Genomic DNA, 13,934 nt, shown 5'->3' with positions numbered 1-13,934 from the left:
TTAAAGCAGGAGTAAAAAAGGCCGTTGTTCCCACCCGGGATTCCTGCCGAAGAGCTATGATAGTTTACACCATCTCACAGTCTGCCCGGTGGGCATTGCTTGGTTTAGGTCCGTGTTTAACAGGGATAAGATGGGAGGCAAGGTTTGCTGTTATTTCACGCCAAAGCTTCGCCATGTCAAGTATGACACAATGCTCAATTCTTCTTCTATTTATTTTCTCATTTATTAGGAGATGGACAGCTTCTTTCACGGTCCCTTTCTGAAGACAAATGTGCAGTCTTGAGTGACAAGGAGGATTTACCGTCTGTTATTTCAGAGGAGGTTTGCCATGTTTATTCTGGAAAGTGCCATGAATTAATGAACTATCTCTTCAAGCCTCAGTGAGTCGGAGCTGCCAGCTCTCTGACTGCCAGAAGCAACAGACTGTTTTGGGACCCCATAAAATTGTTTTTACTGAGACTAGCGATAGCAAAAGTATCAGGCAGACCCAATCCCAATAGCTCCTGAAACATAAAGGAGTCATTATACTGACTTCAGCCGTTACACTGTATTTTTATTCAGAGTCTCTCAACAAAACTATCAGTTAACTCAGAAGAACACCTACTATTAGCTTCCCTGCCGTATGGACAACACCAAAAGACATTACGACTCTGCAGCATGGACATTACCAAAAGACATTACCCCCCTGCAGCATGGACTTTATCATTGTCATGGATGTTACCAAAAGTCAAGCAAACCTTTACTAGGCTCTCCAATAGTTTCAAGTGAAAAATGTGCTAGCCTGTGACCGCTTTCATCTTTCCTATTCAGCTCCTCATGGATGTCGGCTTATAGCCACGTAAAAGCGCTACACTTCAACACAGGCATAAAACCAGAGCCTATCCACACGCTCACGCTACCACTGATGGCACCCAGGTGTCTTCTGCGCTGTTCGGTCAGAGACCCAAAAGGAATAGCTGCTCTCTTGCAAAAGCCATCACTTAGGGCAAATAGTAGACATCATATACAAATGGACGTCTGGTGGATGTTCGTGTTCAGGTAGCAGCGACGGAGATCGGAGGCGTTACCGATGTTGAGCTGTTTGCAAGCACGTTTGAGGACCCACGTCCCTACTGGAGCGTGGTTGCAGAAGGCACAGATTGTGCAACACGGATGAGAAAGGTTCACAAGCGGGAAGGACTAAAGCCTAAGCCAAGAGATAACCTGCGGTCTCCAGATGACTGATGCTGCAACCTGAAGGACAGGTTTCACCAAATAAGACCCTACTGTTCCACCGACTCCACAAGCCACTTGGGGACCTGCCAGGATGGTAACACAGTGCGCAGTTTCACGGTTAGATCGCAGGACTGGAAGCAAGAATTTCAGAGACCTTATCACAACCCCAGTCCAATCATGCCCTCTGAGCCTCAGCTTAGCCATTTGGAAAATGAGTATAATAATGATTTACGTTTGTCAGAGCACTCTATGAGACTTCAACGCTTATGAAGTGTTTTGAGGTCCTGAATAAGAGACAGAGCAGTATCCTTACGTTGTCTAGTAAGTAACGAGCACTACACATCCTGCAGAATGGAACATTTTTGGACAGGACAGCTGCTACAATCATTAAAGTGTAAAAACTATCACATGCAAGAAACAAGACACAGACATCTCAAAGTGAAAAGCTCTATTGTAGTGCGCTAAACAAATGTATTTTCTCTCCAGCTATCTTCCATAGCATAATAAGTTGGAACTTCCTTAAATATGAGAACTTTTTTTCACATCTCCCTTTTTTCTTCCCTCCCTTCCCCCTCTGCCTTTTTTTCTTTGTGCATTAAAAAAAAAAAAAAAAAAAAAAAGAGATTGAAAGGGCAAGCCAAGAGATTCACAATCACCAAAGCCTGCAGAACATACAGTGAATTTTGGCAGGACATGCATGTTTATCCTTTTCATATGCTGTTTAAATTATTTTTATAAACAAGTCATTATCTTGCATAGCCACTGCTTGGTCCCTTTCATGTCAAAGACGTTTGATGTTACAATAATTAAGCAAAAGGGTCTGCATGCTTGAAATGCGGTCTCAGGATGACAGTTTGTGGGCAAGAGAGACTGCTGCTTTTCTAAAATGGTTTCTTCTCCAAGCTTTGTCGCTGAAGTCAAGCACCTGGATTCTGTACTTGCAGATCAAATCTTTGTGTAGATATTCAAATACGAATTTCATACCAGGCTTAAATTTTAGAACTATGCTCCTACTATTTTGCACCAAAATCGTGCACACAGGACAAGGCTCACGGAGAAGCCCCTCATTGCTTGCACGCAAACGTCTTGAGAAACCAGGCTTGGCATCATGATGAAGACACAGGTATATTAAAAGCTTACAAGGCCTCTTCCCGCACCAAGAAGCGTGTTTATCACGGCTGAGCTGGACCACACCACCAGCGCGGGCATAAGAGGAGAAGAAACATGAATGGGAAGCCCATGGTAAGTGACAGAGAAAATGCTTCCTCCTCTTTTCCTGCAGAGCATCTGGTGACTAAAGACTGTCACTTCAACCTCTGCTCATCTGGATTCAGCCAGAGGGAGCTTGCGCCTCTGCGACACGAGGAATTAAAGCTCTGACCACGTCTTTATTCCCCGATACAGAGCGTTAATCCAGATACTTTTAACGCTGTTTGAAAAATACGAAGTTAGGCTGCAGCAAGTGTTCGTGTCCAAACACCTTTCATTACAGAGTTTACAGAGGCAGACAAGTCTTTTGCATCTTGTACGTGCTTGTTACAGTTCAACATTTCTTCCAACTCATTTGGACAATTTTTTTCCTTGTAAAAGGACCAGGATTGACTGCTTACAGCTTTACTCTCCTGAATTTCTCTCTTATATGGTCTGGAAAGCCCAGGAGACACAAGGATGCAAGAAGGCACCTCTGTTTCACACTGACACTGCAGACCCTTTCCTCCCTCCAACACCTCTTGGCTTACGGGTGCGACTATCACAACCTGTCCACAAGCTCTAATCTGTTCTCATTTTTTAAGTGCTCCTTGTTGCCTGGTGTGGAGCTAAACGCCTGTGCTTCAATAGACATTATGTCACCCCTTAGCCCTTGTACAAACAGAGTGTCTAATACCTTGACCGTATACGCCACGCGAACACGATGCAGTGACAAGATAAGAACGCTGCATCTGCGCCTGCTTACAGTAGTACACCTCACCGTGAACATTTGTGTGCATGTTTTAAATGGGGCATATTTTACAGCCTGCACTTGATAAAAGAAATTGCGGCTTTCCATTTGCTACCAGTAAGATTTTGGGTTGATCAAATACATCTTCTTTAAAAGGGGGCTTCAAATAGCCAATTCATACATCTCTGAGACTGCAAACGACCATTAAAATACATGGAATAACACATCTTTGGAATACTGTTTGAAAAACACTTTCTCATTTATTATCGGGAAATTTGACTTGTTCGGAACAAGTGTTAACACTGTCTTGATTAATTTGTAAAGCTATTCAAGCCATGAAGTACATCTGCACGCTGAGTATATTTCAAATACTGTGCTTCTGTTTTCATTTTCAAAATGTTTTTATTTATACACTAATATTTGACCTATGAATATTCCAAGTTTATATGGAGCCAGCTGTTCTAAATTCTGGTTATACTGAGCATTCGTGCAAAACATCAGGTGATATCATTGGATATTTTTAAGGGGAAAGTTCATAGGAAAGCAGTTATGTATTCTTGTGATTAACACCACATTGGATCAAAACAGTCATGTCTAGCTCTCTGAAAATACAGCTACTGTTTTAGTTAGCAGAACACTTCGGCTCTGTCTACATTATCCTTTTTTGCCAAAAATTCCCACTGTTGCTACCACTGATTCAATTCTGTCATTGTGCTATGATGAGCTCTGCAACGTAAAATAAAAAGAGCTGCAGGCAGCACTGACAAAATCTTTGTGCCCTTAACAACAAAACAAAAAATATCTCATGCCATCACCAAAAAAAGAACCCAAAAAACAAACGAACGAAAAAAAAAAAACCCACCACCCCCAAAATCTACCCAACCCTATAAGGCTGTTTCTTAGCCTGGGAGCCTAAGTAACTGAAAGTTCAGGAAATACCAGCCCTGATCCATAGCAGGTTTTAGGAATCAAAGTCCACTATGATGTACTAAACACCCCTGCGATCCCACAGGGGCTCAGTTTCTTTAATTAAGCTTTTTTCTCCTGCCACAGCCCAGCTGCAACCCCGTGCCCTTCCCAAAGCCACCGCCTTGGGAACCTGCTGCGGGTGCAAAGCGCGGGGCCGCAGGGCTCCCCGGGGAGCGGATGCCCCTTCGGGGTGCTGGTGCCAGCCACCCCTCCTGCAAGGGCTGCAGCCACGCAGGAGGCAGCAGGAGGCACCACTCCTCATCCTCAGCCAGCCATGACCTGAACAAAGGTGGAAAGAAACAAGCTGCTGAACGGTTTTCATGCACGTCCCCTTGGGGTGTCATGGCTGGAGAACCCCAGTCCCAAAAGCCCTCTCCAGACTTAGAATCACAGGTAGTTTGGGCTGGAAGGGACGTTCAAAAATCATGTAGTTCAACCCCTCTGCCATGGGCAGGGACATCGTTCACTAGACCAGGTTGCTCAAAGCCCCATCCAACCTGACTTTGGACACTTCCAAGGATGGGGCACCCACAGCTTCTCTGGGCAACCTGTTCCAGTGTCTCACCACTCCCACTGTAAAAAATTTCTTCCTTATATCCAATCTAAACCCACCCTCCTTCACTTTAAAACCATTGCCCCATCAAACAGGGAACCTAGGTGTGACTCAACACCAGCCTCCAAGAATCAGGTGCACAGAAAATGACTTTCTGGTCCTTAACCTCAGTTTCCCAGGCTCTGGGGTCTGATGCCTGCTAAAACAAACAGGAATCTCTCAGCCATGAGCCATTTTTCCATTCAGGTAATAGCGTTTGCTCTGTTTCACACCGCTATATAAATGGTCAAACAGAAATGCTAAATGATTAGTAGGTGGACCATACTTAACAGCGTCACTGTGCATCTGCTGGGATACAGCAGAAACACACGACAGGACTGTTTACATCCCACGTAACTTGTACCTTCCTCTAACCCCTCACAAGTTAGCAATGAGGCAAGACGACTCAAAAAGAATCATGCTTCCACGGCATGGAAAGTCTAAACACCACCTTCCTTCCTCCTAAATCACAAACACCACTTGAAAGTTTATATTTAAAACTACAAGAGAGAGCATCACCGCCACGATGCACCAGGCTAGAGCCGGCAAGGACCGCAGCTCCTCGGTGGAGGTACAAGCCTGCGGCAAGAAGTCCCTGCAGAGCTCAGCACAAGACCTCCACAACAGAGCTGCCCAAGTGATTTTCTGATGAAGCCACGTTTCACTGGAAGAAAATTGCCAAAAGAAATCCTTTTTATAAGGAGCAGTTTAGTTTCAACTTTGTTTGAGGAAAAGAACTAGAAGTGCTGCTTTTATATTTACCAAAAATTCCAAACAAACCAACCCCACACCTGGGTTTGTGTTTCAAAATGCAACTTTTTATACATATTGTTATTTATACATACAAAATTTGACTCGAATCAGTCGAGATTGCTTTGGCAATACTAACTTCTTCCAAATTACAATCACTTTTTGTTGTTGTTAAGTAAGACTTCAACATTTCACCCAAATTTAAGACAGTGTAAATTTTCAAGCTTTGAAAAGCTTTCACAAGACAGAGAATAATCCTGCTAATGCCACACGGTCTGGTTCCAATAGCTTAGTCCAGATGACACTTAGACCTGGATAAACTGCTTACATAGACGTGACCCTCCACTCATTTCAACAGTGCAGGTTTTGAACATTAGCTTCTCCAGGAGCCACACATCTTCCAGGGCTCCTGGCCAAACGCAGAAGGATGACTGCAGTCCCTCAAATTCAGAGGGTGGAGGAGCTGAGGACTTCTAAAAGACCATTTGCCCTTTCTTTAATCGTGACTTCAGGCAGCTGCATGCTGCAGGCAGCTCGCGAGCAACGACTACTTCAAGGAGATGACATAAAGGAGGACCTTGAGCTGCATCAGTTGAACAGCAAATGTACGGCTGCTCTCCGACACTTGGGATCTGTCTTGGCACCAAAGCCCGGTATACAAGGCTTGGCAGAAGTCGGCAAACTCATTCCCATCATCAGCTTCATGATTTCTAATACTGGCCTGCTCTGGACACACGTGGAGGACGCTGCTCGCATGCCGAGAGCGCGAGGCTGTACACAGCCAGCTGGCAGCACAGCCAGATCCGCAGCATCACACACTCCAGTTACTCCCTGTGAGTAGATGTCTTGACCTTTACAAAATGTGGCCAAGAATATAAACAGATGGGATGACAGTATGAATGGTACGGTCCCGTCAATATAATCACGCAACGTCCCTGATACATCTTGGTTGCCTAATTTCATATCCCCTGACAGCAAGCATGATACCAGTAAAAAGGCGGGTGGGCTGATCAAATCCTTCAGATGAAAAAATTCACCTGCTTTAGAAATGCATGTAAGGATGCTGGAGCACTGCTTCCCTCCTGTGAAGAGCCATGCAGAGGGAAGGCATATTGCTTGCACCTAAGTGCTTGCCATGGATTTGTGCAAGATCATTCCTAGAAGGAAATCTGGTAGGTGACAGCTGCCAAAAAGATGAAAAGCCTGTTTGGAAGACATTGCATCCATAAGTCGCTGCTCTATAGGCAAGGGGAGAGAGAGTATTTGTACAGTGAGCCCTACGCTGACCTCTGAGCGGCTCCCTTGCACTGAAAGGGAGCATCCTTGCCCCAGCAGATACTTGAAGTCTTGCAGGAAAGACGGGGATTGCCTGAGGTTTGGGGATTCAAAGATAAAAGAGGCTTTTTACCATGGTCACAAATGGAATTGCATGGAAAAGCTTCAGGGCTGCCTGCAGGACTGCCTGGCAAACAGCTAGGTCTCCCCTCAGCCTTCTGCCTGAAGTCCTCCCAAGAGACCTGTGGGTCTTGTGATAAAGGGGAAAACCCTCTCTCCAGAAGTACAGAGATACAGTGAGTCCATGCTGTTAGTCTGCTACAAAAAGGCACAACACTATGGATAACCAGGCACCACACCCCAAAAGCCCACTTTTTACGGCCCTTATCTCTGGAGGGTTTGATGGGTTCTAACTTTCCCTGCACAGCTATCCAGCTGTCAACAGCCCCAAGATCTGGGTCATAGCAGAGACTACGACCTGCAAAGACTGTCATTGGGTTCCTTGGTTTTTCCTGGGGGAAGCACATGGCTTTTTTTTTTTTTCCCTTGGTGTGGATACCAGGATAGGAAGGCATGGGTCAGGACCAGAAGAGCTTCTTCCCCATTTTGACACAGGATTGCTCCACAGCACCTCTCATTATACAGGGAATAATTCTGGCCACAGTTAAAGTAGCGAAGTCTTTTTGTTTCTGCTGCTACGCATGGCATGTACTACTCTCTGAAGATACCAGCCAGTGGAACAGGGGCTGGAGAGCAGCTCCCCTTCACGTCAGCGCTGACGAACCAGAGGAGACCAGGGAGACTTTGGATCTGCCACAGCCCCCAGCCCTAATCTGCAGTTTGGTCTGAGCTGTGACCCCTCGCTCCTCATCTCCCTGGACTGAGGGAGAAGGGGGTTGTCATGAGGAACTCGATACATCTCTTGCTAAAACAGTCTTGGCAACAAAATACAGGGATGCTTGCCTGAGTCCAGCTGTCAATCCAATGTCACTGCCTCAAAGAGGGATCTCCATACCAACCCCAGGTTGTTTTGCAAGGAGAAAGAGGAAATAACCCTACCTGGTGCCAGGAGGAAGGTACAGTAGTCAAATAGGAAATGTTAATAGATGTTATTTTCCCAACAGTTCCCAACAGTCAAGACACGCCAGTGCTACATTTATATCAAGGATGTTCCTACAAGAAGAGCTGAACAGTTTCACGAGAACATCCATTAGCCCACAACGCCCCCCCCTCCCAGCACCACAACCCTGCTGTACAGCCATTCCCCTGGCACAGAAGTTCAGTACCCTGCTTGGTCTGATAAATCCCAAATAGAGAGATCTAAAATGCAGATGTTTCCATCTACGCTAGGTATCCAGACTTCCTGTGTGGGAAATGGAAAGAAACAGGCACTTTTTGGGTGCCTCATCCTAGGGAAAACGCCTTAAATGGACACTTTGAGGATCATCTTCCTAAAACAGGGACCAGGTTTACCAAGGGTAGATGATACTTTCTGTCAAATTATTTTTTGGTATCTAACCTGATAAATGAAATTTATTATCTCAATTATCTGGCTTATATCTTATGCATGTTTTTACTTGTAATGGGAAGAAACACTTATGTCTACTCTCCAGGTGCTTTACAAAACAAAGTGCTAAGCATCTCCTGGAAACCCTGGACACTCAAAGTTCCCCTATAGTCAGCGCCTTTGGGAATCATTGTCCACAACTTGCAAGTCAATAGCAAAGTGCAGACATCGCCAGGCAGGCAAGATAAATCCCAGACTCTACACTTTGAAGACTGATGTTTCTTGTCCACCCTGTAAGACAGCAACTGTCCACGTCTGGAGAACCTTCACACCTGTGTCCTGCTTTTTTCACTTCCCCCCTCCCCCCCCAAAAGAAACCATCTCCTAGGACATCACCTTTGAGCCTGGGACAAGCCTGCACTGCCTGAAGTCCCTCAGCTTTGCAAGTCCTTGACAAGGAGGACTTGCACCCTGAGCACATATGGAAACATAGCCTTCCCCAGACAGAAAACCCATCTGCTGTATCCCCAGACTGAAGGAATATGTATGTTGGTCAGGAAGGGCTGGAGCACTGCACATTTAAAATCAGCAGTGACTACAAGCTACTGACTCTTTTTGGGCTACAGGGCTGGAAAAATTAGATGCAATTCTTTTAAAAGAAGAACATCAACACCTGCAAACTTTCAGGACAAAGTAGGGCTTTTCCACACAGCTGACATAGATGATGGCTTTCCAGCACAAGGAGATGCATCATCAAATGTTTGCCTGGTTCTGGGCTGCAGCAGCAGCAGTATCAGCACCTGAAGGCAGGCCACCCCGGCCACCTGCACCGACTTCACACCCACGCAACCGCACGTATCTTCAGGGCAACCTGCACCAGGTATACCCACGTAATGCTGTACGCTCCTGCTCCCGAGAGAACGGCAAGGGCTCCTCGCATCTCTTTGGTAACTGCCCCTTCAGTAATAGCAAGGGAATTCTTTAAGGTTGAACACAAAGCTCTTCAGAAGCCAGTTTTAACCAAGCAGAAGTTATTATAGGTCTGATCACATGCAGAAAATCCTAAATAAAGTAATTCTGGCAGTGTCTGCTTATGAGGAGACTCCAGCTGTGGGTTTTCAGGGTTGCTTGGCATACGTTTCATTGGAACAGTCAGTGTCCCTGAGGTCAGGAAGTCTTCCCTTTCTGCTGCGATCCCACCATCTTTTGCTGCATTTTCTAGACTACGTCCGATAAGCCACTTTGATACATCACAGGCTGGCTTTCTCCCATCACACCTTCGGTTTCTATACCGCAGTTTAACCTTAGGCTTCCTCTAGTTCTCTGGCATGAGTTATTGTTTAGTGGAAAAGTGTCAATACACATGTGAAAGACCCCCAAAAAATCCCTGACATGTCAGAGGAGCTACAGAAAACAGCCGAACAGCTGTTTGGTCTCAGCCCATTGATTTGCCAACACTCTGGTAACAAACAATCACATTAAATGACATTATGGTTTATGACTCGGAACTTGGAAGTTGATGAGAAATTTCTGCAGTTGATTCATACTTCCTGAGACTCATAACTAGCATTTCAATCGTGCTATTTTACTACATTACATGAACAATTTTCCTTGTTGTTACATAAGTGTCTAGATCCAAATTATCAGAACTGATTTGAATCATATGAATTTTTTTTGTTTTCAAAAGAAACACACACTTTCAGGTCTACCGTGTAATACTGCTCTCCTGGTGCTTTATGAAGCAGGCAGCTAAATACCTTCTAAAACACCATGTGCTCGCACTTCTCCATGAAAAGAGCTCCCCTGGGAACCACCCAGCCCCTTGCAAGCACCTTGTTCCACATCCTTTAAATAAAACGCATTATAGGGATTGCTTACAGACAGCTACAGCTGACACCACGCTGCTTAAATTCACAGCTCCAAGTATAGGTCCTGAAAGTTCCCAAGGCAAAGAACAGAGACGGCAGCAGCAGCTCTGTATATTCAAAGGACAGAGAGGTTTAGGGAGGCTGGGAGGGGAGAAGCCCAGAAGCAGCTGCCCTTTGGACGCAAAACCCGTACAGCATTCCCAGGTCTCAGGGTCCACGCTAGACACAGACCATGCTGGCTTCATTGACAGATGATTTCAGGATGTCTCAATCAAAAGCAGCAAAGTTCTGAGTTGGCCGCACCACCTAAACATCCCCGAGCTAATTTTAAGTGAGAAGGCTGAGACCCTGACCAATAAACCCACAGTATGTGGAGCCCACGGGGCTCTGCGCTGCTGGAAGGGCTGAGCACCCCAGCAGCTCAGCTGTGCCTGCGGGAGTTGCAGTCACCTCAATCTCAACATAGACAAGTCCTTCAACAACGATTTGCGGCGCAAGGGGGGCACTTCCAACCTACTACGGGATTTTCATCAGGTACAAAAATTACCCAGCTCTTGTTCTAAATACATACACCGTGGTACAAAGCTATTGAACGCATCTACCGGTGCTGGGAGCTCAGAGAAATTTCACGCTGCAGTGATATATCACTGTTCCAGATGAGGAAATGCACAACAATTTGTACTTTTTTTTTTTTAAAACAAGACAAGCTGTTCACAGGTGGTGTTGTTCTGGCGCGCAGCTCTGGCAGCACCAGTGAAAAGACATAGTTTTCAGCCGCCCGGCTAAGACACTTGAGCTTCACAGGAATTCCCTAAAAAAAGGAACTGCAATTTGCCAACTGAAATATTTTCATTCTCCACATTAGGCTGAATCTAATTACACTGTTTCCTCACAATTGCAGTCTAGTATTCAGGGCTCCTTCAAGAAACAAGCTTAATGGCTTTCCCACCGAAATGCCCACCTCGGAGCCCTTCGCATCAGTAACACGCCGACAGCGTGATTTATTTGAAGAGCAGGTTGACGTCTAACAGAACTTATTTCAAGATTTCCACGTGATACGGACTTTTATCGCGTTCCCAGGCTCCATCACCAGAATACCCTGGACGGAGTCACGTATTCATCACCACGCTAGCTCAGACCCCCTCAAAAGAGGGGACGGGGACACCGTGGAGTAGCAGGGGACGTTTTTTCCTCCCCAAAAGCGCCCGTGCCCTGCCGGACCTCGCACGGAGCGGGTGCCGCTTGCGCTCCGGCGCGGCCCCGACGCTGCCGCCCGGGCACCGGGGCAGGGTGGCTTTAATCCTGAACGACGGGCTCTGACCGCTGTCCCCGTAACGAGGACAAAACAACTACTCAAAGAAACGCGAAGACACCCTTTTCCCTCCCGTCGCCCTCGGGTTTTGCGTCCCGGGGGTGTTTTCCTTTTTTTTTTTTTAACCGTTTGCGAGAGGGATGGGAGGTTCAGCCCTTCACCGAAGCGAGCTACCCCCCTGGCCGAAACCCCTGCCAGCCCACGGCGGGTCCCCTCCGGCAGACCCCCGCCGCGCTCCCCGGGCAGCAGCAGCCGCCCGCCCGCTCCCTCTCCCCGGCAGACGGGCGTCCGCCGGCTGGATGGGCCCCCCCCGGCACTCACCCAGGTTGACGAAGCTCATGACCATGTCGGCGTCGTTGAGGAAGGCGCTGTCCTGCGAGCTGGGCAGCGGCGGCGGCGGCGGGGCGGGGGGCGGCGGGCGGCCGCTCCGCTCCGCACCCGCGCTGCCCTCCGCACCCTCGGCCAGGGCGTTGTAGAGGTCCAGCATGAAGCGCGGCGCCGCCGTCAACCGGCCCGGCGGCGGCGGGGCCGGCGGCTGCAGCGGCCGGGGGCGGTGGGGCAGCCCCAGCACCGAGAGGATCTCCCGCTGCATCTCCCGCTTCTCGTGCGACTTCAGCCGCCGGTAGAGGAAGCCCGAAGCGGCGGCGGCGGCGGGCGGCGGCTCCCCCCCGCCCTCGGCGGGCTCCGCGGGGCGGCAGGCTCCGCTCAGCAGCGCCCAGCAGCAGCACAGCCAGGCCAGCCGCCGCGGCATGGCGCTCGGCCGGGCGGAGGCAGGCGAGGTCCCCGCTTCCCCCTCTCCCCGGGGGCTCCCCGCCGCCCTCCAGCCCTGCCCCCCCGCGGCGGCGGCGGCTAGCGCCCGGGCCGGCGGGGGGCGGCCAGGCCAGAGGGGCTCAGCGCTGGCGCGTCCCCCCCCCACCGCCGCGCATGGCCGCCCGGGGCAGCCCCCCCCCACCCCCGCCGCTCAGGTGCGGCGGGGCCGCCCCCGGCCCGGCCGCTCAGTTCGCCATGCCCCCTGCCCCGGGGGGGTCAGCGTATGGGGCGAGGAGGAGGAGGAGGAAGAAGAGCAGCGAACTTTTCCCCCCCTTGCCCGGGAGCGAGCGAGCGGCTGCTGCGGCGGCAGCCCCGGTCCCCGCGGGCTGGCCGGAGCGGGGCTGCTGGCGGTGAAAGCAAATCACCAGCGCGCCCGCCTCTCGGCGGGGCGGGCGGCCGCTCCTCCGGGGCGGGGAGCGGGCGAGGGCGCAGGTAGCGCGGCCCCGCGGGGGCGGGAGGGAGGGCGGCGGAGCAGGTTATAGAAGCGCCGGCCCCGTCGGTTGTCACCGGTTTCCGGCGCTCCGCCAAAGAGCGGCGCCGGCCGCCTCTGCCTTGCCTCGCTGCTGGCTTGTTTCTCCTTAAAAGAAGGATTTCGGCCCCCCCCTTCTCCTGCTCCCAGCCCTCAAAGGGTGGAGGGTGGTTGTCCTGAGAATAGGTGGAGCGCTACCTGTCCTAAATCTGAAGGAGCCGTCCCGTTCGTTTTAACGGGTTATGGCTCCCTACAGCTTTCTCTGGAAGACCTTGCAAAACTGGGCACGGAGCGCTGGTAAAGGGCTAGGTGCAGGTACGCCCCGCCGGCCGGCCCTGATCGATGAAGTACCAGCCTGCGTCTGCGTACTGTGAAAGAGGTTATACTGCCATAAAACAACATATCCGTTCCTACAGTAAAGGTCTAAGGTTGCAGCTCTGATTTCAGCCCTTTCACAAAAAGAGGGAAAAAAAAACCCCACCATCCAACACTCCAGCAACAGCAGTTAGGTTGAGTGAGGAGCAGCTCTTCCATATGCTGATCTCTGACTTCATGGATCTTGCTCGGGTTAGATGAGTAATTCCAGGCTAGCCCTGCTGAAATCAGTGCAATTGCTCTAGGTTTGAACTGGGATAATTTCATAGGAGTTGGCCCTGAGAATAATATCTGGACCATTTGAAGTCACTGGCAAAATTTCCATTAACTTTATTAGAATCAGAATCTGGCAATAAGCTCATATTCAGCTTCCCAGAGACACAGCTGAGAATATTCAAGACAGAATATGTTCTTTTCAGAAGTAGAGGTTACACCGAGCATTCACTTATGGGGAAGTAAGGTTATAGATGGGTGTTTTAACCACACCAGTCAAGGAACATCGTAATACTGGGTATTTAAAAGCTTGTTTTGGAAGGAAAAAAAAGCATCTTTAAGCAGATTAGAGCATAGATATCATGGGGGTGGGAGGCGAGAAGATGGAAGTTGCTTTTGCAACTGTCCCTTTTGTGAAGACACTCAGAATTTGAAAGTGAGGGTGCATGTGACAGCATGGACCCAACGCGCTCCTTTTGCTATACTGGACCCCATTACCTTCATGAAAGAGGTCTGTGTCATCCCTTAAGGACTGGGGAAGGCAATGTCCAGGGAAACTTTTGTACTGCTGATTTGCTTATCCACTTTTCTCAGCTTAGAGCAATGGGGCTAATTGATTAAACAGGGAGAGGAGCGCTCA

At 49.0% G+C, this 13,934-nt stretch overlaps 1 protein-coding gene across 1 annotated transcript in view; it reads right to left on the bottom strand.

Moving 5' to 3' along the window:
- The window catches only part of BMP6 (bone morphogenetic protein 6), a 93,896-nt gene extending 81,209 nt beyond the window's left edge, over positions 1-12,687 (bottom strand). The window contains exon 1 of the mRNA XM_069809056.1: positions 11,749-12,687. Within this exon, the coding sequence (XP_069665157.1) occupies positions 11,749-12,178 (430 nt within the window). The 5' untranslated portion in view covers positions 12,179-12,687. The remainder of the gene's footprint in view (positions 1-11,748) is intronic.
- Positions 12,688-13,934: the final 1,247 nt, after the last annotated feature.

This window comes from Haliaeetus albicilla, chromosome 21 (assembly GCF_947461875.1).
Source record: "Haliaeetus albicilla chromosome 21, bHalAlb1.1, whole genome shotgun sequence".
In the NCBI taxonomy this organism is placed as follows: domain Eukaryota; kingdom Metazoa; phylum Chordata; class Aves; order Accipitriformes; family Accipitridae; genus Haliaeetus; species Haliaeetus albicilla.
This window is presented reverse-complemented; position numbering and strand designations above follow the sequence as displayed.